At 43.2% G+C, this 27437-nt stretch overlaps 1 protein-coding gene across 14 annotated transcripts in view; it reads right to left on the reverse strand.

Moving 5' to 3' along the window:
• Window positions 1–27437, reverse strand: part of MYCBP2 (MYC binding protein 2) — a 463608-nt gene that overhangs the window by 154155 nt on the left and 282016 nt on the right. For all 14 annotated transcript variants that reach the window (XM_030566987.1, XM_030566958.1, XM_030566968.1 and 11 more), the window contains 7 exons: window positions 25394–25619; window positions 24845–24963; window positions 15871–15958; window positions 14107–14156; window positions 8623–8795; window positions 8043–8187; window positions 5011–5223 (listed from right to left, as the gene is read on the reverse strand). In XM_030566987.1, coding sequence (XP_030422847.1) covers window positions 5011–5223; window positions 8043–8187; window positions 8623–8795; window positions 14107–14156; window positions 15871–15958; window positions 24845–24963; window positions 25394–25619 — 1014 coding nt within the window. The remainder of the gene's footprint in view (window positions 1–5010; window positions 5224–8042; window positions 8188–8622; window positions 8796–14106; window positions 14157–15870; window positions 15959–24844; window positions 24964–25393; window positions 25620–27437) is intronic.

The following is a 27437-nucleotide window of genomic DNA, read 5'->3' on the forward strand; positions in this document are numbered from 1 at the left end:
CTGTAGCGAGGTTCTGGCGACCCTCCTGCCCTCTTCCAGGAGAGATGAAAATTCCTGGCGTGAGTCCTGAGGGAGCAGCTCTGCAAATTTGCCGACAGCCTCCCAGGTGTTGTGGCTGTAACGGCTCAGGAGGGCCTGCTGGTTCGCCACACGGAACTGAAGGCCTCCAGCAGAATAAATTTTACGTCCCAGCAAGTCCATGCATCTGGCTTCCCTGGATTTTGGAGCAGGAGCCTGTTGGCCGTGGCGTTCCCGGTCATTGACTGACTGTACCACCAAGGAGCAGGGAGCGGGGTGTACGTAGAGGTACTCATACCCCTTGGATGGTACCATATACTTTCTTTCCACGCTGCGGGCAGTGGGTGGAATGGAGGCCGGAGACTGCCAGATGGTGTCCGCCTTTGCCTGGATCGACTTAATGAAGGGGAGGGCTACCCTAGTCGGTGCCTCCGCCGAGAGGATGCTTACTACCGGGTCCTCTACTTCCGGGACTTCCTCTACAGGAAGGTTTATGTTTTGGGCCACTCGCCTCAACAGGTCCTGATGTGCCCGGAGATCGATCGGCGGGGGCCCTGATGAAGACGTGCCCGCTACCGCCTCATCCGGGGACGAGGACGAAGATACCCCAGGGAGAAGCGGTTCTTGTACTGAAGCCTCCTCCAGAGGGGCCTCCGTTTCCCGGGAATCCTGCTGCCCCATGGTATCCATGGGGTCTTCCTCCGTACCTGAGGGGGGGGGGCCGACTGATTGTGGCCTCTGGTGCACGACGCTCCGGTGGGTTGGAGCGAGCTTGTCCCGAAGGTTCGCCCTGGGCTTGGTGGTATGCCCAGGGCGTCCAAAAGGACCATTGAGGTGGACCCTGGTCCGTGCAGGTGTGCACATCTGAACCCCCGTAAGAGGAGCTGTCCATATGGGACGAAGCGGACGAGTGCCTCGAAGGCCAGGGAGGAGCCGCCGATGACTGTGGCAGGCCTCTGCGCATCCCGACGTCGCTGCGCGGTGCCGGTGAATGGTACCGGGAGTCATGGAGGTACCGTGATCTAGACCGGGACCTGCTACCAGCTCGGTGCCGGGAGGTCGACCGGTGCCGGCCGCTGCCGTGCCGGGATCGGCTGTGGTATGAACGTCGGTGCCGCGATCTAGACCGGTGCCGAGAGTAGTACGACGGCGACCTGGATCTCGAACGGTGCCGCGAGTACGACCGGTGCCGCAGGTAGCGGTCTCGGGACTGCGAGCGGCGTCTAGATCTCGAGCGGCAGCGCTGTGAGTGGTCCCTCGATTTAGATCGGGACCGCCGCTCGGTAGTGCCTGGCGAATGCGGCCGTACCATGGCGGGCTTGCCCAGCGATTGTATAACCCACACCGGCGGTGCCGGGGGTTGGGGCAGCTCGGGCTCTGTCAACGCAATGATGTCGCGTGCCGCTGAGAAGGTCTCCGGCGTGGAGGGCGCGACGAGCTCGACCCCTGTCCTCACCGGGGAGCTGAATGGCACCGGACTCAACTGCCTCTGAGGGGCCGGAGTCGACGGTGCGGCGATGCTCGGTGCCGCGGCAGATGACGGTGCGGGGTGGTCAGATTTTGAGCCACGCTCTGACTGTGGTGCAGTTGCAGGCACCGCAGGAGCCCTGTGATTTTTGCTCCTCGGGGAGAGGGAGCGGTGCCGGCTAGGGTGCCGGGCCGGTGCCGAGCGGGAAGTTGGAGCCCTCGCCGGCGCCGGGCGGTCCGGAGCGGAGGCGACACTTGGTCCCGGTGCCGGAGTCGGTGCAGACGGTGGGGGAGTCAGCGCTGCCTCCATCAGGATCTGCTTCAGGCGACTGTCCCGCTCCTTCTTAGTTCGGGGCTTGAACGCCTTGCAGATCCGACACTTGTCCACAAGGTGGGACTCGCCTAGGCACCTCAGACAGGAGTCGTGCGGGTCTCCTGTTGGCATCGGCTGATGACAGGCCGCACAAAGCTTAAAGCCGGGTGAACCGGGCATGGGCCCCAGCACCGCGGGGAGGAAAAAGGGGCGAACCCCCGATCCTCAGTATAACTATTTACAACTATACTTACTTAACTTTATAACTACAACTAACACTATAATAACTAAACTATATACACTAGACTACAGAAGAGTGAAACGCTAGGGAGGTGGAGAACGGCTAGGCGTGCTCCACAGTTCCAACGACCGACACGGGCGGTAAGAAGGAACTGAGGAGCGGGCGGGCCAGCAGGGGTATATATCAGGCGCCATGCCGGCACCACTCCAGGGGGCGACCTGCTGGCCCACCGAGTGTTGCTAGGGTAAAAAGTCTCCAACAAACGTGCACGCAGCGCGTGCACACCTGACTGGAATGGATATGAGCAAGCACTCGAAGAAGAACTGAGACTTCCTGATCTCTTTATGTCTGAGGAATTTGACGAGGAATTACATAAATTATGTGAAGTAGCAGGATGACAGCTCCTCTAGCCAATGCCAAGAATACTGTCCAGTGCCATGTTTCCTCCTCCTTTTCAGGAAAGCCAAAAGAGGGTCCTGACGTCTAAGAGTGATGCCGGTAAACGAGGTGCCAGCTCTGGCCAAGTCTGTAGGCATCAACTGAGCACTGACAAATTTATAGCTGGAAAGCACACCGGCTCACTTATATGTCAATATCGTTCAAGACAGGTGTTAGACTTACAAGGAGATGTTTAGACCAGTGGTTCTCAGCCTATAACCATTGTGGGCCACATATGCAGCTCTCTGTGTGTTGTGTGGGCAGCATCCATACAATTTTTATTTATTTTTTATATATATTATATATATAACCTGTATGGCCCTGAGCATATCACATGGGCCGCATCTGTGTGCTGACTGGGCCACAACTAGTACACGGGCCACAAGTTGACAACCACTGGTTCAGACTATAAAATGCTCATAAATTTTTGTATTAGCTTACTTGTAACGTCTGTATTCCATGCTACAAAGTAAAATATAAGTTTGTTTTATAATTGTAAAAATGCCTTTTCTGAATTTGTGAACTCAGATGGGAAGCGTCTTCCCCTGCCCATCCAGGAGAACTATCGAAATAAAGTGGGCCATCGTAGGACAAAAGCTTTGTTGACTGCCTTGTCCACCCATTGAAAGTGCATGCGGAAGGGCCTTGTCCCATTGGTTTGAATATTGGAAGAGGGAAATAAAGATAGTTGACATGAAAGCTTTTAATCTCTTTGCTGTTGGACTCTCATAAGGGCTAGAACTAAGAAACAAAAAGCAGAGATCTGCAATGTCAACCTTAGCCCTGAAAAGACATTCATTGCTGACTGATTACTACATCTCTGTCACCTTTTGGAACCATATGCTGAACTCATTTGTGCATACATATTGCCTGCTTTAACCTGTAAATAACTCATTTCTTCTTTCTAGTTAATAATCCTTAATTAATTTACTATACGGTTGGCTACAAGAGTTGTCTTTGGTGTCAAATCTAAGCGATCAATTGATTGGGGTTCTTAGGACTGAGAGCAACCTGAATATTTTGTGACTTTTGGGGTGACCATTTATCTCTATGACCAGCTTGCCTGCGTGGCAAAATAGACTGAAGTGCCCAAGGGGACTGCCTGTGACTCCATGGTAAAGTCTGTTATAGTGATCCAGAGTTCATATTTGTTTCTGACTTGGTGAAATTTAATTAAACAATATACTACCAGTTCTGGGTGCCTGTCCTGTTTTTGACAGTCTGGAATAGGCACCCTCAGTCATAAACCACTCCAGACAGCCTGACACTAAAAATAAGATGTCCCTGATTGAACTGAAAGACTGAAGCAAAGGAACCTCTAAACCAGTGCTGGAAGCGGTGCCCATTGGCCTGGAGCAGCGTACCGTGGCCAGTGAGAGCCGCGATTGGCTGTACCTGCGGACGAGGCAGGTAAACAAGCCAGCCTGGCCCGACAGGGGCTTTCCCTATACAAGCAGCATCCCAAGTTTGGGAAACACTGATCTAAACTGATGACATTCTTCTAAAAATATTGCTCTTAAAGTTCCACCATTGCCAAGAAAATCTTGAAATGAATGGGAGGGTTTTTTTTGTTTGTCTGAAAGAATGCCCTGAAAACTAAAGCTGACTTCTGCTCCACAGAATTCAGACACTTAGTAGGTAAGCCCAATTTCCTTGGAATGTAGGCAGGACTAGAAATATACATGTCTCGTTTTCAAGATGATGAATCTGAAAGACAAAGTGGCTTCAAGGCTTCTTACAAAAGGAAAACCTTCATATAGATCTCTGACCTTATGAGCTTTAGACATAAAGGCCCCAAATACAGTCCACCTTACTACTGAGGAGTGTCCTCCTTCAAGAATGCAGCAGCATTGAGCACTTTAGACTAGAGAGGGGTGGGAAACTGTTTTCTGTCTCATCAATATCTTCAAGTTGAAATTTTGTCCTATTATAATGGCAAAATCTTGTAAAATATTAAACTGAAAAATTGATTTTTTTGGGGGGGGAGGGGTCAAGTGAAAAGGTTTTTTTGGATTTTTACCTTTTCTTCCTTTCTTCCCCAGGCTAATCAGCTCAAATTTCTAAATGGAAAGTTCTTTCAAACAAACAAATAAAACAAAAAAGAACATTTTCCATTTAGAAAATGTCAAAACAAAAATGTTTAGATCATTTCAAAGCTTTTTTCTTGACGTTGAGCCAGGAAACCAGTCAAATTCAACCCTGTTTCTTGAACCCTTTTGGTTTAAACAAATTCACATTTTTTGATGACAAGTGATTTGTCAAAATATTCCTGACCAGCTCTACTTTGGTTCACAGCAGACAACTTAATGTCACTCCACAACATTTTAAAAATCATTTTGATTTTTGTAAAAAATCAAAAATCTCTAGAAAGAGCAATTATATGTGATTACATAAATCCAGATACCCCAAAATAGAAAGAGAGGTATAATGAATAAAATGAGATTTGTAGATCTTGTATTCACTTGTATATAGTCTCTTTCTTTTCCTCATGGAGAACAGAATAACTGTCATTGCTGAAATGACAGTAATTTACCTTCATCATTGTAATAGCAATGTAGCGAGCTTCTTTCACTATCATAGGTTCATATGAAGCATCAAGTTTTGGTGAAGGGTGTCCTCCAAAAGTCATATCGGTGCCAGAGGAAGTGGATGCTGCAGGACTGCCTGGTATCCGTTGGAGCTTTTTCAGTTGTTCTTGTTGCAAAGATGTTTTTTTCTGCGAAACAGGAATAGCCTTGACCTCCACCTGCCAAAATGCAATAAGAAGTGAAAAGATGAACATTTTTTTGGTCCCTCATTTCCATTTTCATATTATTTTTAAACTACTTACCATCTCACCCCTACTTTCCCACTACCACTTTCCCGAAATGCCTTTATTTCCTCCTCCACAAACTTTACAACTCTTATTGAATAACTCTTCCACTCTGCGTATTAATGATTGGAGCAACCTGTTCAGCAACCTCATTTGGGTCTAAAAAGCCTCTCACCCCAATAGGATCTCAGCCCTACCTCACCCCACTCCACGTACCTGAATTTCTGACAAGTACTATTTGCTATGCAACTTTCAGATGAAGAGTAGACAAATAATCTCGAAGATTAGTTTATTTTTTAGTATTTAAGCTCTAAAATGATTGAGTCCAGCCCAGCACTGATTATAGTGCAATTAATCAGAACTTGAATCTATTAAATGGGAGTTTGGCTTGAACGGGGAGTGCTGAATAAATGAATACCCATGGACACCTGCAGTCAAGTTAATTTAAAACATCACTGATTTTAATACACTCAGTAAGGAAATCATAATGAAATTAAAAATCCAGAAATTACTTTTGCAGCAGAGATCAACATTTTCTTATCACTGGTCTAGGACACTGCTTTCAGACAAGTTTCCTAAAGTGTTTTTAAGACTCACTTCCAGGAGTCTACAACCACGAACTATAGATTGATTCGACAGATATAAACTTTCAACTGTGCCATCAAGTTATGCACATGGCTAATCTGAATCTCATGTGGTCTTTCTGTTATGGCCTTACCTTCCCATCATCCATCTCTCTTTATTTTATGATACCCTCACTTGTCATATCACATACAAGTTTAGATTGTAAACTCTTCAGTAAAGACCCATGTATTTCTGTTCCTTTCTGAGCCATGTTGTTTCTGTTCTGTACCTAGAACACTTTAGAGTTCAGTAAATAAAAGTCCTGAAAAAGTTTGTACTAGTCCAAAGTGATACTGGGACATTAAAATGTAGATGAAACCTGACTTGAATTATTTTTATTTTTTTTGGTTAATTTTGAATTTCTTTGAATAAATTCTATTACACTTAAGTAAAAGTTAATATTTGAACAATTTCTCTAGCTCCCTTTCACAGGAATTCTGGGAAGAAACTGGGTTCCAAATGGTGCTCTCACAAGTAGTTTTGTATGCCAGGATTTTTAGGCACTGCAAAGGCCAATTATTAATTGGATGGTGGGAAAAATAAAAAAACTAATAGTGCCAGCCAGGCACTTTCTCCACCTAATTTAACTGAGTGACTATAGGTTCTCTGAATATGGGATCCTCTATTTAAAGTATGGGTCTAGTCTCAAAAGCAAGTCTAAAAATGGCATGCTCATATCTTGCTGATTTTATATCACATGTATTCACTTTATATGTAAAATCCTGTTTTAAGAACATAAATACATAACAATGACAATCAAGTGATCAGTCCCATCTTCCAGTCTCAGCATCTAGCAGTCAGAGGCTTAAGGATACCTGCATCCCTGACCATCTTGGCTAATAGCTATTCATGGACCTATCCTCTATGAATTTATCTCATTCTTTTTTAATCCAGTTATAGTTTTGGCCTTCACAAAATCCGTGGCAACGAGTCTCACAAGTTGAATGTGTATTATGTTAAGAAGTATTAATTTCATTTGGTGACCCCTAGTTCTTGTGTTATGTAGAGGGGTAAATAACACTTCCATAGTCACTTTCTCCACATCAGTCAAGATTTTATATCTCTCTTCCAAACTGAACAGTCAGTCTTTTTAATCTCTCCTCAGATGTAAACTGGTCCATACCCTTAATCATTTTTTTTGTTCTTCTCTGTACCTTTTCCATTTCTAACGTATCTTCTTTGTGATGGGGAGACCAGAGCTGCACGCCAGTATTCAAGATATGGTCATTCCATGATTTATATACTGGCATTATGATACTTAGTGTCATCTTATCTATCCCTTTCCTAATGGTTTCTACATTTTGCCAGCTTTTTAGACTGTCACTGCACACTGAGGGGATATTTTCAGAAAACTACCCACAGTGACTCAGAGATCTTTTTCTTGAATGGTAACAGCTAATTTAGACACAATCATTTTGTATGTATAGTTGGGATTATGTTTTCCAATGCATATTACACTTTGCATTTATCAACATTGAATTTCATCTGCCATTTTGTTACCCAGTTTTGAGAGATCTCTTTGCGACACTTTGCTGGCAGCTTTGGACTTGCCTATTTTGAGTAATTTGTCCCTTTTTCCAAATCATGCATGAGTATGTTGATCATCCCCGGTCCCAGCATAGATCCTTTGGAACACTGCTATCTACCTCCCATTCTGAAAACTGATCATTTATTCTTACCTGTTGTTTCCTGTCTTTTGAAGGAACTTCCCTCTTATCCCATGATTGCATATTTTGCTTAAGAGCCTTTGGTGAGGGACCTTGTCAAAGGCTAACTCCCTAACTTTCCTAACTTGCATGCTGAAAGTTGGTTCTTTTCTTCTCACGCATCACCATCAATAATAAAGATCATACAGGCCAAATTAGGTCCTTAGCCATACCTGCATAAATCCATTACAGACTAGAATGATTTAATCTGGAGAAAATGGGGTTGAGCAAGTGCAATTAACAGCATAATCGAGACACAGTGGTGTTGCACAGATGTAAGAAAGTGCCACAGAGTGTACTCAAATTTCAGAATGCCACTTTCTGCACTAATCAAGTATTTTGAGTGTGATGTCAACCAGAAATGCTGACAAATTTACTGCAGGATGAAAACAGCCAAGACTATTCTAGTTCATACACAATTACCTTCATACTGGGAACATGAACAATATCTCCATATTGGTCTTTTGTTTGCACGGTAATAACAGTTGGCCAACCACATCGTATATCATCCTTGTTTAGAATTAAAGATGTCTTCTGAGGATCAGCATATGAATCTGGCTGAAGCCATCTAGAACAGAGTAAAGTTAAAAAACATTTAACATAACAGTAGAATATTTTGTACTACCTTATAATCATAATAAAGAAACACAAAGACATAACAAAAAGCCCTATAGTCAGACTTGTTATTAAGGAGCAAAAAATAGAGTAAAGTCTGAAGGAATTAAATATTTTTCATAATGACCATATTAATAAAAACCCAAGGGCCCAGTTAACAAGGCCTTTATAATATACAGATACTAATAAATGGCATAGTTATAAAAATGTATTACTACAGGATAAGCAAGAGGGCTAAAACATGTAGTTTTCAAATTCCAGTACATAATTAAAAACATGATCCTAAGCAAAACAATGCCTAGAAATGGCTTAAGTTCTATATTTTATTACAGTGGTTAAAAATGAAAATAATGCAATAATAGGCTCGTTCATATAGCACACAAATTACCTTGCAAGCCGTCCACCACTAGACCCTGGTACACAGACTATGAAATCATCCAAAAATGACTGTTCGTTGCTTTGCATTTGAAGTGGAAGGTTTCCTTCAAGAGCTTCTAAGATGGTTGGCGAGTGCGACAGTGCCAAACCTTTTCCAAGAATGCCTGAGTGAGATTTACACACCTGTTTAAAAAAAAAATTATTTCCAGCTAAACAAATCTCTTACATGTTGATGTTTTCCATTATGTGACAACACTGGTAAAACACAGATTTTTGGGGCAGGATTCCACTTCACCTGGAAAGCAGGACACCATTGCCATACTCTCAGTGACAGTAGAGTGATCACGGAAAACCTCTTCTCCTTTGTATAAAAGGAGGAAGGCCTTTTCCTAACAGAAAAGAGGGGCTGCAGCAGTGCCAGTGTGGACCCAGGGCTTGCAGCAGAGTCAGTCACCAGGCAACCTAACTAGTACAGCTGGCCTGCAGTAGGGCTGTCTAATTGGCTACATCGCCAGAAGACTGACTCAAACCCAGAAGTAGCAGTAGTTCAGTGATTGCTCACAGCATTTACTCATGGCTGTGAAAGATCCTGTGCCTACCTATTCCCAGCCTGGGACCCAGCCCTGCTCCTGCCTTGCCTCACAGCAAGTAACCCAGTTCTGACCCTGGGCTCTGGTTCTTCGCTCCTGACTCCAGCTCCAACCCTTGGCTCTAGAACCTAGCCACTGACTCTAGATCTGATCCTGGGCTCCAATTCCTGGCTACTGTTTGCTGCTCTAGCCACTAGACCTTATTCCTGCTCTAAGCGCTGGGCACAACTGCCCATGGGCTTGTTACTGACACCTCCTCTGATATCTTCCGTTTTATAAGGGAAATCTTGATACTTTGTGTCATCTCACAAAAGATAAATCCATTTCAGGGTCTGGGGGAGGAGTGCTGAGAGGGAAAAAAAAAAAGGTAGATTTGACTCTCCTAGCAGAAGAGTCCTCTTCACTTCCAGGAGAATATTGCAAGTAGGTCTTCTACTTGCATCAGTAAAAATGTCTCAAAACAAATTAAGTAAGGGGCTGGAGATACAGCCAATTGAGAAGAATCCATCTTAAGGAACTTATTTTTGATGGGGTACAATATAAAAGATCCCTTCTAGGGGGAGGAGAGAAGCTGGATAGGCCAGGGAATTGCCTGGATCCAATGTCTCACCTCAGAAAGTGGCTCACCTCCTCCCATCTGAATTCCTTGTCCTTTAACTGCTCTCTTCCTTCCTCCCATGCGGGGTGGGGAGAAAGAGGAGAGTCTAAAGAATGGCAAGAGTACCCAGTTCAACTGTACTCTCCTTTGTGCTAGTGACTAAGTGAGGAAGGAGCTCAGAGCAGTGGAGTGCCACAGTACTGTTGCATATCATTCGCCAGCAGTGTGCTAATACAGGTTCCCTCTGTCCTGCTTTAGTGGCCCATTCAAGGGAGTACTGAAAAAAAAAAATGCTGCAGCCAAGGCACGGTGTCATGATCCTGAGGGTCATCATGATCCAAACCTCCATCCAACTGCTTACGAGAATCAGCTAGAACTGGAACTCCCTGAAGCCCTGCTCAGATAGAAGGTTCCAACCCTGGGCCCCAACTGGTCAAACACGGGAGCTCCTGAATGGCTGGCTCACTCTACTTAAGTTGGAAGGAGGAAGTAGTCATTCATATAACTAGGCTCCATCCTGCTTTGGAATGTTCACCCAGTGCTACCCACAACTGTTTCCTAACCCTGACCTCCTGGTTTCCTGATTCAACATGATTCTTGGTATCTGATTCTTGCTTCCTGACCTCCTCATTTTGAACCCCAGCTTGCAAGAGCACCTGGCCTCTGGTCCTAGGCTTGGCCATCTACATCCCAGCACTGAAAGGCATGGCTTGTTGTTCCTGAACAGGTTTTTCTCTTCTAGATTTTCCCCTATTTTACCATCTTGGTAGCTGAGGCAGATTCAAGGCCCCCTAAATGGTGTTAAACTATGGCACTAGCTACTTCACTGTAAACTTGGAAGCAATGGGGGCATCTGCCTTCAAAAAACTCAGAAGGGAGGGAGATGATCATTTATCCTGACTTGCCATCAGCTGTTAGCTACACAGAAGGTAAGCACACAACTCAGCCACCTGTATGAGTTACAGTCACACCAACAATACTCAAAGAAAAATAACAATTTTATAACATCAAAAATATATTTAATAAAAACATATAAATAAGCCACAGCTCCATTCTGTAATATTTATGTTTGAATATATGTTCTGAGACTCTTTACTATAATGAGTTTAATGTAAATATTAAACAGATCATAAACACTTCCATAAAATCCTTTTACCTTTCTTCTAAATACTATCGCACAAGTACTAGGATGCCCTCCTTTTGTCCATATTCTCATATTCACTCCTCCCCCGGTTTAGGAAAACATTCCAATCAATGAGAGCATCCAACAAGATAATTTACTTCCACATAATATGACAGTTTAAAATCAATTGGTAATAAATACTGCTTTTTATGAAAATGAGACCCCAGTTCTAACAAGTAAATAGATGCATGGCTCCATGTAAGACACTATGGTTATGTCTACACTGCAATTAAACGCCCACGGCTGGCTTGTGTCAGTGGACTTGGACTCACAGGGTTTAGGCTACGGGGCTGTTTAATTGTGGTGTACACATTCAGGCTCAGGCTACAGCCCAGGTTCTGGGACCTGACAAGCAGGGAGGGTCCCAGAGCCCAGCCTTCAGCCCAAACCTGAACACCTACAATACAGTTAAACAGCTTCGTTGCCTGAGTCCTGCAAGCCCAAGTCGACTGACACAGGCCAGCCAGGGGTGTTTAATTGCAGTGTACACATACCCAAAATAAACCAAGAGTGGACAATGGACCTATCTAATGGCTGTCAAATGATAATTTGGGCTCATTATTGACCTATGCTGTGTTCCAATGTAGACCCTAAAAGGCTTTGTATCCCACTGTAGTGGGGTGGCTGCCCCACTCCCACAGAACAGAAGTTAAAAGCAGCCCTGGAGAGGGCTGCAACTGGGAAAAAGGAGTGAAAGTAGTTGAGGGAGTAGCTGACCACAGGTGTGGCCAGCTCAGTCAGGCCACAGCTAGCCCTATAAAAGGGCTGTGAACCATGAGCTGAGTCTCTCTCTAGCCTGAAGAGAGAAGGACTTGGCTGCCTGGGAAAGAAGGGTACCGGAGGTAGAGTAGTGCTGGAGAAAGGCAAGAGGAGCTGGGGAGCTCCAGCCTGGTAACTCCCCAGGCTGCAGGCCTTGCAAGGCCTAAAGAAGGTACTGGGGCTGCAGAGGTACAGTCTGGGGTTAGGCAGAGGAAGCTGGTCCAAACCTCCTTGCCAATGATGAGTGGCCATGACAGTCTGGCAGTTTGCCTCAGTGATCGGGGGCTAGATGATGACTGGCAGTAGACACTGAGGCAAGGTGGGTGTAGAGGGTTGGGGTTCCCCTGGGAGGGGAGACCCAGCATGTGGGGGTACTGCAGTGGGCAGAACACCAAGGTAAAGGGGCACCGGGGTAAGGGAGAGACACGGGGGCCTAAGGCAGGCAAGGCACCAGCCTGTAGAGGGCGTGCGGTGCTGGATAAGAGCTAATTTCCAAGATGACCAGCAGGAGGTGCCGCACCAGTGAGTCTCGCTCCACTACACCCACTTATAGGTCAAATTCCTTCACCCCATTCCTGTCTTTCAGTGAGACTGTATTTCATTTCAGATTACCTCCCTCTTAAAACAGAGAACTAACAATCAAAAATAAGATAATACAGAAGAATCTCTAGGCTAAGTCAATCAGCTATTAAGAACTACCAAAGGATGATTTTAGTAAAGCGCTTTTGATACTGTCTCACACAACATTCCCACAAACAAACTAGGGAAAAGCAATCTAGATGGAGCTACTATAAGGTGGGTGCATAACTGGTTGGAAAACCGTTCCCAGAGAGTAGTTATCAGTGGTTCACCGTCATGCTGGAAGGTCATAACGAGCAGGGTCCCACAAGGATCAGTTCTGGGTCTGGGTCAGGTTCTGTTCAGTATCTTCATCAATGATTTAAATAATGGCATAGAGAGTACACTTCTAAAGTTTGTGGACAATACCACGCTAAGAGGGGTTACAAGTGCTTTGGAGGATAGGATTATAATTCAAAATGAGCTGGACAAACTCGAGAAATGGTCTGAAGTAAATAGGACGACACTGAATAAGTACAAATGCAAAGTATTCCACTTAGGAAGGAACAATCAGTTGCACATATACAAAATGGGAAGAGACTACCTAGGAAGGAGTACTGCGGAAAGGGATCTGGAGGGTCACAGTGGATCACAAGATAAATATGAGTCAATAGTGTAACACCGCTGCAAAAAAAAAAAAAAAAAAAAGCGAACATCATTCTGGGATGTATTAGCAGAAGTGTTGTAATCAAGACATGAGAAGTAATTCTTCCACTTTACTCCGTGCTGATTAGGCCTCAACTGGAGTATTGTGTCCAGTTTTGGGCACCACATTTCAGGAAAGATGTGGACAAATTGGAGAAAGTCTAGAGAAGAGCAACAAAAATTATTTAAGGTCTAGAAAACACGATCTATGAGGGAAGCCTGAAAAAAATTGGGTTTGTTTCGTCTGGAAAAGAGAAGACCGAGATGGGACATGATAATAGTTTTCAAGTATATAAAAGGTTGTTACAAGGAGGAGGGAGGAAAAATTGTTGTTCTTAACCTCTGAGGATTAGGACAAGAAACAATGGGCTTAAATTGCAGCAAGGGAGGTTTAGGTTGTATATTAGGAAAAACTTCCTGTCAGAGTGGTTAAGCCCTGAAATAAATTGCCCAGGGAGGCTGTGGAATCTCCATCATTGGAAACTTTTAGGAGCAGGTTAGACAAACACTTGTCAGGGATAGTCTAGATAATACTGAGCCTTGCCATGACTGCAGGGGACTGGACTAGATGACCTCTTGAGGTCCCTTCCAGCCCTATCATTCCATGATGACAAGATGTATGCCTTCCTACTCTTCCTCCACCAAGAGGCAATGTCTCCAAAATATGTCTTGGGAGAAGTCACTTTCAAAAATGATGAGTGCTTTCGGGTGCTCAATGAGACAACTTAAAGGGGCATATTTTTCAGAGGTTGTGTGTTTAGCATATTTTTTTTGAAAAATCAGACCCCTCTGAAGTGTCAAGTTGGGCACATAATTGAAATATACAAAATTACTATTCACTTTTGAAAATCTTAGCCAGAGCTATCCACTCAATCATGTTTATACTAGTAAATAATGAAACACTATGACCCACTAGCTTGATTTAAGAGCCTTTTCTTTGAAGGTTTCAACGCAGTTTTACTGTATTTACTAATAATGAATTAGCTTCCTTCATACTGCCAACATCTTCCAAACAGGTTTCTTCTCTGGCAATCAGCAAAAAGAAAGTGACAATGGAAGTTAGCACCAAAATGCCTTGCGATGTTTAAAGCAATGCTATACCTGCAATGCAGCCTCTTCAAGAATCTCAAGATCTTCTTCAAATTCATTAGCTGTTGTACAAATAAATAGAAATGCATATATGGTTAATATAAACATCAAGATAAATCTACATACTTTTAGTATTTAAAATTTGGATCTAATTCCATTTAGCAATGCATTTTATATGAGAACCTTGTTATGAACTTAAAAAATTTTACTCATTTTGCTCAGCTCAGCAGTGTGAAAATGTTCTAAGGTTACGCAGCACTTCTTAATGAACAGATAAAATAATACTTTCATGCAACACTGTAAACATGCAGTATGGTATAAATCAGTGTACAAACAAATATGACACTAATTTATATAAAGAAAAATTATTCTTATATCTTTAAATGTATGTTCTCCAAAACAGTATGTCTGGCAATTCTGTATATATGAGTAGGTGGTCTACCTTCCAGGGATTTTGGAGGCAGTTAGATCTGACTTCCAGATGGCAGTAGTTAGAACCTATCCACCAAATACTACTCAGAGGAGCTTATACAAATAACTGTTTTAAAAAACATAATAACGATAATGCTAGCCAATTATTAATTCTTTTGTAAAATTAAATCCAAATGTGTTCAAAGTAACAGTATTCCATACTTCTTTCTCAGAAACATAATTCTAAACTTTGATTCCAGGGTGGTCAGAATTCACAAACATGCTGTTTTAGAGAAAAGAAATGTACAGGTAAGGACAATATTCTTCGGCCCTTTCAAAAACGTCAGGCAATTCTGCACACACACGATATGAGATAAGAGAGGAACAGAAAAGAAGGACTCAAGTTCTAATGCATTAAAAATGTCCACAAATATAGACATCTGTATCAGAAGCTAAATCCACTCAGTATAATCAAATAACAAAGAACGTCCATTAAATATATTGATCCAGGCAACTGTAGCTGTTTGGTATGCTACTTTGCTTTTTCATTCTCTTTAATTAATATAGGCGCTGTGTCTGTAGAGTATGGTATCATCAATCTTGTGGAGTGTGCCATCTTGATACCTGCTGCAAGATCCTAATACAATGGTGGGCAAACTGTGGTCCGCCAGGGTAATCCACTGGCAGGTCACGAGACAGTTTGTTTACACTGACCGCCCCCAGGCATGGCTGTCTGCATCTCCCATTGACCAGGAACAGGGAACCGTGCTCACTGGGAGCTGCGGGCAGCTGTGCCTGCGGAGGGTAAACAAACTGTCTCGCGGCCTGCCAGCAGGTTACCCTGGCAGGCTGCGTGCGGCCCATGGGTCACAGGTTGCCCACCACTGTCCTTATAGTGTTTCTCGAATGCTTCAGATAGGCAAATGAAAAGTGACCTGCAAAAAGGGTCATTAGCCACTTCTTCCTTGTGTGTTCCTTAATGATTGATGTGGAGTGTGCTGAGAAAGAACAGTGATAATAAAAACAAATAGTAAGATACCTGAACATTTGTGAAGTACCATTAAAAAAATGGAGAACATAGCTCATACCCTGGTACTCTACCTGTAAATGGGGTGAGTTGGTCAGATTTAAATACTAGATTTCCTTACTCCCTATACATAAGGGAGTAGAGCGGGCAGCAAAACAGCACTATTTATCTGTGTTGATTAATTTTTAGTCTTAAAGTGAAAACAAATTTTATCTCCAACTGGAAGCAATCTTAAAACTCACAGAACATTAGTAATTCACAAAATATAATATAAATTCACAAAATATAATATAAATCAATTATCATGGAAAAAATTATCTTCTTTAAGAGAGACTTACCAATGGGAAGTGCCAGATCTTTTTTCATCAAAGCAGCTGCACATGCTCCTCCCAGATTGGCCAACTCTTTCTCAAGCTGTATAATACCCTTCAAAAATAAGAGAAGAATTTAAAGTCAAAGGTAGTTTCAGAAAAGAAAACCTGAATAGCTGTATTAATAGAATGCCCACACACTACTGAAGATTGCGAGACACAAAAATACTGTGCTCTAGTTCAGGGGTGCTCATCCTTGGGTCCTAAACAGGTTTCACGGAATTACAATCACATTCCTTGCTTTACCGATATAAGAGAGGAGAGTCCTGACCCTTTTTTTTTGTTGTAACATGGAATCACAGTAGAAAAAAGGTTGAAAACAATTTCTCTGATTAACAGGATTTATTAAATGTAGGTGGTTGCTAGGCTTTTACACTCAGCAGAATCACTCTTACCAGAAGATAACTGTTTTCTTTAGCCTGTAGCATTCACTTAAAAGAGTGGGAACTTGGAAACATACTACTAGATAAACCAACTGTAGATACATGCATTAATACTTTAAAGCTATGTTCCCTCTAAGATGTGTTCATGTATGCAGCATCCATGAACTCACTCACGTATGCAACTTAGAGGTACCATTACTCAAAGGGCTTCTCCCTTTCTTACCCTACTGGGTGAGGGGGACTCCAGACTCTCCTACCACCCTGCTGCTGGTCCTCAGGAGAAGCCCCTTACAGCCTCTTCCCTGTACATTGGCCCTCAGAGAGGGTAAAAAGCTCTGGGGCTCTTCTCCTCGTTGATGTTGCTGCTCTGCAGGTGGGTTGGAAATGAGAACCCCTCTTCCCTCTTGCTGGTCCTTGTATGTGGCAAGATCCCCTTCTTCCGGGCTGAGAAAGGAAGTATGGTCTCAACCTCCTTCTGCTGTGCTCCTGAGGGAGTCCCAAATTTCTTCCCCACACTAGTTTCCCCAGATGCTAGGCTCCCTTTCCTCCCAGCTGCTCCTCTTCTAAGGTGGGAAGGGGAGCATTGTTCCTCCTCAGTCAGAGGAAAGGGGACTATTGTGCTCCATTCCAGTTTCTCCATTTCTCTGTCTGTGGGACACAAAAGCATCTGAGCTCATGTTTTATACTTAAGAGTGCAGTCTTTTCCATTGTGTTCAAAGGGTCTGTTTTTTTAAGTGCTGAGTACAATGCCAATTTAAGTTAGAGCGTGCTGCGGGTTGACTCAGCACTTCTGAAAATTGGGTGCACGGGTTCTAAACTCAGGAAGTTATTCATTCCACATACAGGAAAAGGAAACAAATAAGTGGGAACAGTTAACTAGAGGAGCTTCCAGGGTAGTGATTTCCTTCAGAGATAGATAATATACAAAGAAAGACCAAAATTTCTTGGCCCAAAGAGCCCTCCAATCTAGAATCTTGATTATGCCACACCTTCCATAGATGCAGGCTAACTCATCTGTAACTAGAGGGTGTGTCTTGGACTCAAGTCCTTATGCAACTGAGATCAAGTGGACTCCGATTACAGATTCTGAAATGTGGAGCATACAAGTGGACTGACCAACCAACTGCTGCTTCCTACATCACCTTCACAGAATCATATTCTCTTTCTGCCCATGTACTAGTCTTGACACTAAAATAATGTGTTTATGTCTAAACGGCAAGGATACCCTTCTGCTTTGTACATTTTTTTTTAAATTAGAGACTACTTGTTGATACCCTTATTTGCATTGAATAGCACCATACTCTCTGAGTATTCCCATGAACTTCAATGGGATTGCTTGTTGAGTAAGTTTCTATTCAGTGTGATCAAGGATATCAGAATCTTGTCCTATGGGAGAAAAGAGAAAAAAACAAGACGAGATGAATACATTGACCCCTTTGAAAAATACAGCCAGATCAACCTGTGCGCCCTGGCCAGCTTAACTAAGTCCCCAGGTGGTAGACAATCAGCTCCGCAGATCTGTGCAACATTCCTGAATCCTTGGCATAGGGGATTCCTGGGGGGAAAGGTGTGGAGCTATGGATAGCTGGGTGAGTTAGAGCAGTATGAAAGATGCTCTAATTTACATTGAGGACAGCAAAGAATGTGGCTAATAACTAAGGTTAAGATTTTGTCATGGTTATTTTAGTAAAAGTCATGGACAGGTTATGGACAATAAACAAAAATTCATGGAAGCCCTTGACCTGCCCCTGATTTTTACCAAGAATAACTGACAAAATGGGGAGGGAGGGATCCAGCACCCACTACTGCTGAGGCTCTGGGGTCCCCCAGGTAGTTGTGGCGGCTTGGAGATCCAGAGTCCTCCCACTGCCCATAGGGGCTGAAAGTGCCAGGGTCCCTCCCATTGCAAGCAGCAGCTCAGAGCTGTGGGGTCCCTCCATCACACATGGTGGCTGGGAACTCCAAGTGGTGCCCCTCCCCACAGCTCAGAGCTCTGGAGGGCCACCCATGCAACTGGGAACTGCAACTGGCGAATCAAAATTGAGTAATTATCTGACGGTGGATGGCACACACTGATTGCTGCCAGGTGGTCTTGTATAGAACTGAGGGAGAGGCCAGTCATTTTGACAGAATGCAGATAGTCCAAAATAAGGGGAATATTTGCTGACGTGGGATTTGTGTTCCAGCTGCATACAGATGGAAAAAACTCTTCCACTCAGCTGAATAATGTTACCTAGTGAACTCCTTTCTGCTGTTATTAAGGATGGTTTGTACGGCTTCAGAGCAGGAATGCTGTAAGTCTGACACCCATCCAAAAACCAAGCAATGAGATGAAGTGCTTCAGGGATGGTGTGACTGATACTGCATTTCTCCTGGGTCAAGAGATAAAGAAAGGAAAGGATACTGATTGAATGATGAGATGACACTAAATGGAGATTTGGGAAACAAATTTATTTGAGCCAGTTGGGGGTGAGGATGACGACTCCTGCAATGCCCTGTCCTGTTGAAGTTTCCACAGGATTTGAGGTAGGAATGCTAGAGAGGAAAGGCATAGTTCAGGTTTCCTGACCAGGTCAGAAGATAGCATCGCCCTAAGAGTGTAGACCTAGAGCTCCCCTAGAACAGTAGATGTTGCATTTCCTGTTCATTTGGGAGGCAAACAGATTCCAGGTGGGGTTCCCCATTGAGTGAAGATACTGTTCACTACCGAATCACGCAGCTCCCACTAACTATCAATAGCAAAATGCCTAATGGGGGTGTCTGCCAACACATTCTGAGTTCACAGAAGGTAAGATGAGGACAGAGTGATTCAATTCCTAATACACAAATTCCATAAGGCAACTACTTCTATACACAAGAGAATGGATCTTACCCCTCCTTGCTTGTTGATGTAAAAGTTGATTATGCTGTTTAACGTTATGAAAACATGATGGAACTGGATAAACTGAAGAAAGGCATTGCAAGCCTATCAGACTGCACTAAATTCCAAAAGACTGATGTGCATCCTCGTTTCTCGGGGTGTCCAAGTGCATTGTGCTGTATGTCTGTGTGGGGCCCCCCTCAGCTCAACATGGAGGCATGTGTAATTACTATATTGTCCGGTAAGGGGGATAGCAAGGGAACACTCACATGTAGTTGATGGGATGACTTTACATTACAGATTATATTACATTAGCGATTACGTTACTTTGGAAGGAAGCATCACTGTGGTATTCATGCTGTGTTTGGTCAGCGAATGAACGGTTTGGAGGCACGGCTCTAGGCAATCTAAGAAGAGTCTGGCGAATGGGGTAACAAGTGCATGAAGCCACACGTCCCAGAAGGAAAACAAGTTCTGACTGGTACTTGAGGGTTGCAAATAACCTGGTCTATCAGGTTGTTCTGGCATGAAACCTGTCCCTTGGTAGATAAGCTCTTGCTGTGACTGAGTCCAAAGTCACTTCATGAAGTCTGTGGTCTGTATCAGAGTGAGGATATACTTTTCAAAGTTTACACTGGCTTCAAGAGAGAAAAGGAGCTGAAGTATTAATGAGGTCAATATGCAGGCCTCTTGAAATGTCCTGGAAACAAGAAGCCAGTTGGTGAAATAAGGGATGACTGTCAGACTTTTCTATCTGAAATGAATTGCTATTACCATGATGACTTAGGTAAAGAGCTTGGGATCAGTGGCAAAGCCAAATGGAAGCATCCTTTACTGGAAGTGGTCTGGGCCCACCATGAAATTGAGAAACTGCTTGTGAGGGGAGATGAATTCCACGTCAACGTACGTGTCTGTCACAGAGAGAGCTGTAAATGGAAATATCTTTTTATGGGGTGGGATTATGGAAGCAAGTGTGATTATATGAAATTTCAGCTTGCAAATAAAGTGGTTGTGATTACAGAGTTGGAGAATGGGTCTCTAACCACTCTTCTTTCTGGGTACTAGGAAGTACATCAAGTAAAAGCCTGTTCCCTGGTGTTGGAGAGGTTTCCACTCTATTGCTCCTCATTGGAGGAGGAACTCTACCTCCTGCCTAAGAATCCCCTCATGAGAATGGTCCCTGAAGAGGAATGGGAATGCGGGCTTTGGAGGAGATAGGGAAGTAAACTATCACATAGCCAGATTGGATGATGTCTAATACCCACTCACCATTGTTATAGCACTGCAGCTGTAGAAACAGAGTGCTAAATGACTGTTGAAGAATATGTGGGTATAGGGTAGTGGTAGCATAACTGATGGTGTGCAGTTTTTGAACTGCCATTATAGATGTAACACGAAAATTTTAATAAGTGCACAAGAGAGACTTGAGCAAAATACTCGTAAGTAGGACCAAGCAGGTTTGTTAGGACAAAAGTAAAGTTCTATGACAGCAGAGGCTCCGTAATAGGAGAAACCTAGAGAACATAGGGGAGAGAAGTCCTTGTTCTTAACAGAATTGCGTTGAGCAGATATTACAATCATACGTCAGAGTGGCACCTTTCCTGGGTTACAAAAGGATGACTTGAACCATTCAAAAACAGAAACAGTCCACTTTAGTCAGTAGGCTATCTTCCACATTGTAAGGTGAGTATTTCTAGGTTGGAACGCAGAATCCTCCCTTGTGATTAAGACAGGACCTCTGGACAGACAGGTAGTGATTATGGTGGCTCTCTGGCAATCTGAAGATACCAGTGCTAACAAGGTCACATTGAGACTATTAATATGTTAACTCTATCCTAGGGGTTGGCAACCTTTCATAAGTGGTGTGCCGAGTCTTCATTTATTCACTCTAATTTAAGGTTTCACATGCCAGTAACACATGTTAACGTTTTTAGAAGGTCTCTTTCTATAAGTCTATAATATATAACTAAACTAGTGTTGTATGTAAAGTAAATAAGGTTTTTAAAATGTTTAAGAAGCTTCATTTAAAATTAAATTAAAATGCAGAGCCCCCCGGACCAGTGGCCAGGACGCAGGCAGTGTGGATACCGCTGAAAATCAGCTCATGTGCCGCCTTCGGCACGTGTGCCATAGGTTACCTACCCCTGCTATATCCAAACTGCTATTCCTTATGACCTTGGGTAATGGGGGAGAAGGTATACAGAAAAGTGTTGGATTGAGTCCTGCCGCATCACATCTAAGAGGGAGCTTTTGCTCCTGTATACTCTTCTGTGATAAACTTGGCATCTGGTAGTTTTGTTGGGCACAGAGACGTCTATTACTGCATGGCCCCAAACGTCAAACAGTGCTACAGTCACCACTGGTTTCAAGGACCACTTCTGTTGATCATTGTATGGCCTGCTGAGCAAATCTACCTCCATCTAATCCACGCCTGCAAGGTGAAATGCAATGAGGTTTAGCTTTAGATGAAGCACAGCCATAGTTTTATTGCCTCCACAGATAAGAGCTGGGAATGCACTTCTCCATGTTTATTGATATAGCACACAGTTATAGTGTTGTCTCTAAGCAACTGTATTATATAATTCTGCAGGGATCCTCAATAGGCTTTAAGGCCCCACTGCACTGTTCTGAGCTCTAGCATGCTGATATAGAACCTGGACTAAGGTGTTTCAACGATCATGTACCTAGAGGTCTTGGTACTGTGGACCCCAGGCCAAACTGGAGGTAACAGTGGTGACTGTGATGGTAGGTGATGGGCAATGAAGATTTTTCCTCCTCCCCAGATGATGTTTTCCCTGTTCTCCCACCAGTGAAGCTATTGGAGCACTCAAGGTTGGATGGCCACTTTCCTTTGAAGGCCGTGTACATGCAGTGTATAGTGGATCACTGTGATGGAATGCACCCCTGTATTCCCACCGTTTATACTACAGTAATCACCTTTGTATAAAATAGCCTTCTAATGTATCATTTGATAAAGAATAACTCACTAGTCAATAATATCATGATGAAGTGTGTGTAGCATCACTATATATAAAGTTATAAACAAATTGAAATTGGGTCTCAAATGCATTTACCAGACAAGTCTGGGGAGTGGGTAAACCAGTTTCTCAAAGACAAAGGAGAAGCTTACACCTCTAGCCAGGTGTCAAAGCTGATGGGCAATCACCTGTCAAGTGGCAGTTCTTTTGCAAGCAAGGGGGGCAGAAACAAATAGATCTGCACCTTAGCAAACAAAAGAACACTTTCACCACCATATTCCTTGTCTCTACCCTCACAATGGGAATGAACTTTATCTAGGAGTAACCCTAAAGAAAATATATTTCAAAGAGTGACTAACTATAAAAGTGAGGGGAAAAAAACCATGCCAAGTTACATCTCCCTATCCATCTCTTGCTCTTTCACCTAAGACCACAATAGAAACCCCGCCATTTGATTTTGGGAGAAATGCTGACCTGAAAATTGGTCAGCCATGTTGCTGGGAGCATGTGGTAAGAATTTTATCTTGAACCAAGTCTAGCTGGTTAAGTTTTAGTCCTAGGAAGCATTTTACTTTTATTTCTCTAGTCATTTCTGACTTTAATGGCTTATACTTGTACTCACTTAAATCCTATCTCTTTGTAGATAAATAAACTTGTTTTATTTTTAATCAAAACTAATTCAGTGTTGTGAACTTCATGGGTACTCCTTTTCAAGTACCAAACTGTTGCATACTGATCCCCTTAGAGGGGCAATGGACCTAATATATTTGGACTGTCCAGGAGAGGGTTGAACAGTGCAGAACATACATTTTGGGGGGAAATTTGGGAGTGGGATTGTGTTGGAGTCACCCTGCAACTAGCAACCAAAGGCTGCTGGAAGCAAAAGTGTGTCTGGTGGGATCCTGAAGTCACAAAGGATTTCTGTTTATTCTCTGTGGCAGCAAACAAACTGAAGTGGGTGGGGTGGGGCCTCTCTTAAGAGTGTGGTGATGCCAACATTACACAAGAACAATTGAAATGGGCCATCCTGCTTACCACTACAAGAGAGATTTTTTTCTCATGCTGGTAATAGCCCACTTTAATTGATTTGTCTCGTTAGAGTCGGTAAGGCAACTCCTACCTTTTCATGTTTTCTGTGTACATATCTTCCTACTGTATTTTCAAGTCCGCGCATCTGATGAAGTGGGGTTTCGCCCACGAAAGCTTATGCTCAAATAAATTTTTTAGTCTCTAAAGTGCCACAAGTACTCCTTGTTCTTTTCACTTCTATAGGTATTACTGAGGCAACATATTCAGGAGGATTTGAGAGAATATTAGATGTTCAGAGGTTTAAAGTATCTGTAATTACACTAAGAAAAACGTATAAGGAATATTAATCCCCATTCTTCATAACATCAGACAACACCTAGTGTTTGAAAGAAACTTCTCTCAATAAGCAAATTACTGCATTATTTTCTATTTTAGGGGTTTGTATACCATCTTCTGAAGAGTCTGGTATAGTACAATGATGGGGAAAAAGAATAGAAGACACTGTTCCTACAATGACCTAAGCCAGAGACGGGCAAACTACGGCCCACGGGCCACATCTGGCCCAGCCCCTGAGCTCCTGGCCCGGGAGGCTACCCCCAGGCCCTTCCCTGCTGTTCCACCTTCCCCGCAACCTCAGCTCACTGCACCACTGGCGCAATGCTCTGGGTGGCGGACTGTGATCTCCTGGAGCAGTGCAGTTGCAGACCCGGTGTTCTGTGCGGTGCTGTGGCGACAGGATGGCTGGCTCCACCAGTGCTCCAGGCAGCGTGGTAAGGGGATAGGGAGTAGGGGGGTTGGTTAGAAGACAGGGGAGTTTGGGGTGGTGGTCAGGGGATGGGGGTGTGGATAGGGGTTGGGGCGGTCAGAGGGCGGGGAACAGAGGGGTTGAATGGGGGCAGGGGTACCAGGGAGCAGTCAGAAATGTGAGGAGAGATTGGATGGGGCGGCAGGGGGCAGTCAGCAGCAGGGATTCCAGGGGCGTTCAGGGGACAGGGAGCGGGTGAGGTAGATGGGGCAGAGGTCCCGGGGATGTGTGCACGTCCATAAGGGAACGAGGAGGGGTTGGATGGGGAAGGGGTTCTGGGCGGGGGGTGTTCATAAGGGAACGGGGAGAGGTTGGATGGGGCAGGGGTCGGGGGGGGGAGGGCAGATAGGGGGTGGGGGCTGGGCCACGACCTCCTCCCCAACCGGCCCTTCATACTATTTCCAAAACCCGATGTGGCCGTCAGGTCAAAAAGTTTGCCCGCCCCGATGTAAGCTAATAAAATGTACTTATAGATTTATAATTATTACAGAGCATTCCTAGATTTTTGATCTCTCAGCATAATGGAACTGGGGTACATGTCTTGAGCAGAATTACAGGAGATACAGAGTAGTTTTGATGCAATGAATAGATGATTTTTTAATCAATAATAGAACTTCACAGTGCCTTACAAGTCCACAGACTGTTCCACCTGTTAAAGTTTGAGAACCCTTGTACCGTAGGATAATGCACATGTAGCGGAACAAAAAGGTATGAAACAACAAATCTCCATACAACTACAGTTCAAAAGATACGTTGAGACCATTTTAAAATATCATTTTGCTAATATGTTGGCAAAAATGTGACTAAAGAAGGGAGGAATAAAATAAGTTGCCTGTAGAAAAGCAATTTTATTTAGTGTAATTTTAGTAGCTTCGCTTATTCTCACCTCATCAGATCCTGGACTAAATTCATATCCAATTGCAAAACACTTGAAGCCATAGAAACAGGCCTTTTCATCTTTCACGTAGTCTGATGCAGTCTCCAGTGAAAAGAGTGCTTCATTTCCTAACATGAAACAATGAAATTAACATAAAATAAATAAATCTATGTGAATTCCTCCTTTTTCATCCACTTTTATATCTCAAAAATAAATATGAATATTAGCCTTTAAAACATAACAGGTAGAAGAAACACCTGCGCAAGCTGCATATCTATACCATATAAAAGAAAGCAAATAATTACTCCATGATATCCAACCAATTGCTATAATTGGCCCACCTTTCTAATCTGAGTCCTGGCTTCTCTTCAGCTTTACATTCTAAAAGCTAAACTGGATAATTCAGTCTCATTATTTAAGATAGTCAAACTTAGACTTTTGATGACTAAGTTAAGTTTACTTCTCTGGAAATTACTAAAATTTAAGTTGACTTTTGTTAATTATACTCCAGAACCCTCCATTTTATTTAAACAGGCAGTTTATAAAAACTCTCATTACCTGGCAACACTAAAACCATGGTAGGCCATCCAGATGTGCCTGAAAATTTCTTTAGTTCAATCCATGAATTAAGATTTTCATGAACAGGAGTTTGCTTTTGTCCAAATCCTGAGTTCTGGACAATTCTGACAGGAATTAGCAAGCGAAGGACATCTTCTGATTGAGCTGTGCCACACTGAGCATCAAACTCTATTGTCATCCACCTGACGCATTCTGGGAAAGTCACCTAAAACAAAAACAGTTGGAAAATAAACACAAAAATCATTGTACACTTCTAATTAATTTTGGTTTAAGTATCTTTCTTTAAACTTAATATTTAAAAATGGTCAAGTATTGAAAGATAAAGGAAAGTTACTTATCTCTACAGTAACTGGAGTTCAAGATGTGTTGCCTATGAGTGTTCCGCTTCTGGTATACATAGACCATAATTCAGAACATGTTAGCCAGCAGTGTCAGTTAGATCAGGACTATGCCCATCATATCTTAGAGCCCCAAGCTGCTCTCCCATAAGGGCATACAAGGGAGGAGCAAACAACTGATGCTCAGTTCCTTCACCAATGCAAAATCAAGATGTAATTAGACTCGGTAGCAGGGGAAAAAGGAGGGTGAGTCATGAAACATATATAAGTCACATTTTGAAGGTACTGTCGGGATAAGCAGTTTTCCTTTCTTTGAATGCTTGTCTGTGTGTTCCACTTATGGTGACTCACAAGCAGGTAACAATTATTGGAGAAGAGAAGAAGGATTCTAATTAAATAATGACTTAGGCATGGCTCTGTCAAAACAAGCATCAGATGTAAATTTCTCTATGATGGAAAAGTGCCTGGAATAGCTGCTCTATGTACAACAGCTATGGAAATACCCCTAAAAGATGCAGATGCTCTAGTCAAGTGCACTCTAATTTACCCTGGAGGCTCTAATTTAGCTAATTTAGAACGCATTAATACTGTCTGACACCACCTACATGTGGTTCAGATTGCTTGCACTTTAAAGCTTTCAGCAAAGGCAATGAACAACCTAGGGGATACTCTAGATGACTTTGTTCTGTGTAAATAAAATACTAGGACCTGGACAACATCTAAACCGTGCAGCCTGGCTTCCCCTTTTGATGACTATGGGTTTTTGTTTTTTGGGGGTGGGGGCGCACAGGCAAATGAATGTATTGGGTCATATCAAAATGAGAGTTACAGAGAAACTTAGATGACACCTTAATTATCTCTGAAAAAGATCAGATAAGGAGGACCAGCTATAAGGTCTTGAAGTTGACCCACTCATGACAAGGTTATTGTTACAAGGAAAGCCATCTTCAGGGAAAGATGAGCTAACAAATGTGTGATTATAGGTTCCAATGCAGAGCCTACTGAACATTTAAGGATGATATTAAGATTCTAGGACAGGGGTGGTCCTAGGATTGTAGGAAATAGCTGAAGGAGTCTTCAAAAGAAATATGATCATGAGATGAGGAGAAAAAAAACATGACTCAATCAGCTGATGATGAGCAAAAATGGATGCCAAAGAAACACAGAGAATATATAGATAATCCAGCTATTTTCAAAAAGATAGTCAATATTCAAGGATATGAGGAATCTCTGTCTTTGATGGGGAGAGGCTAGGCTAGGCTAACCACATAGAAAAGCACTTTCATTTTAGGATCTTTTCTATTCTGAATCAAGATATTCTGCACATCCATACAGCAAGTTTTCTCCACATCTTTTAACTAGAGAGCTTCCAGGCCATGAGATAAAGAGAGGCAAGAGATGGATGAAGTTGGTCTGACTGACCAAATCTGGCAAGAGAGGAAATGATATTTGGATAAAGTCTGAAGATCTGGAAATGAATACTGCCTTGGCCAGGCCGGAGTTAGGAGAATGACTAATGCAGAATCCTGGCTGATTTTCCTCAAATCGCAAGGGATTAATAGGATTACAGGATAGGCATAATAGAGACTGTCATTCCATGGAATCAGAAAAGCATCTGTCTTCCAACTGGGGCTCTAACATCTTCCGGAGCAGAAACCTGCATTTCTTATTTCCTCTGATTGTAA

The sequence above is a fragment of the Gopherus evgoodei genome, chromosome 1 (genome assembly GCF_007399415.2).
Source record: "Gopherus evgoodei ecotype Sinaloan lineage chromosome 1, rGopEvg1_v1.p, whole genome shotgun sequence".
Lineage (NCBI taxonomy): Eukaryota > Metazoa > Chordata > Testudines > Testudinidae > Gopherus > Gopherus evgoodei.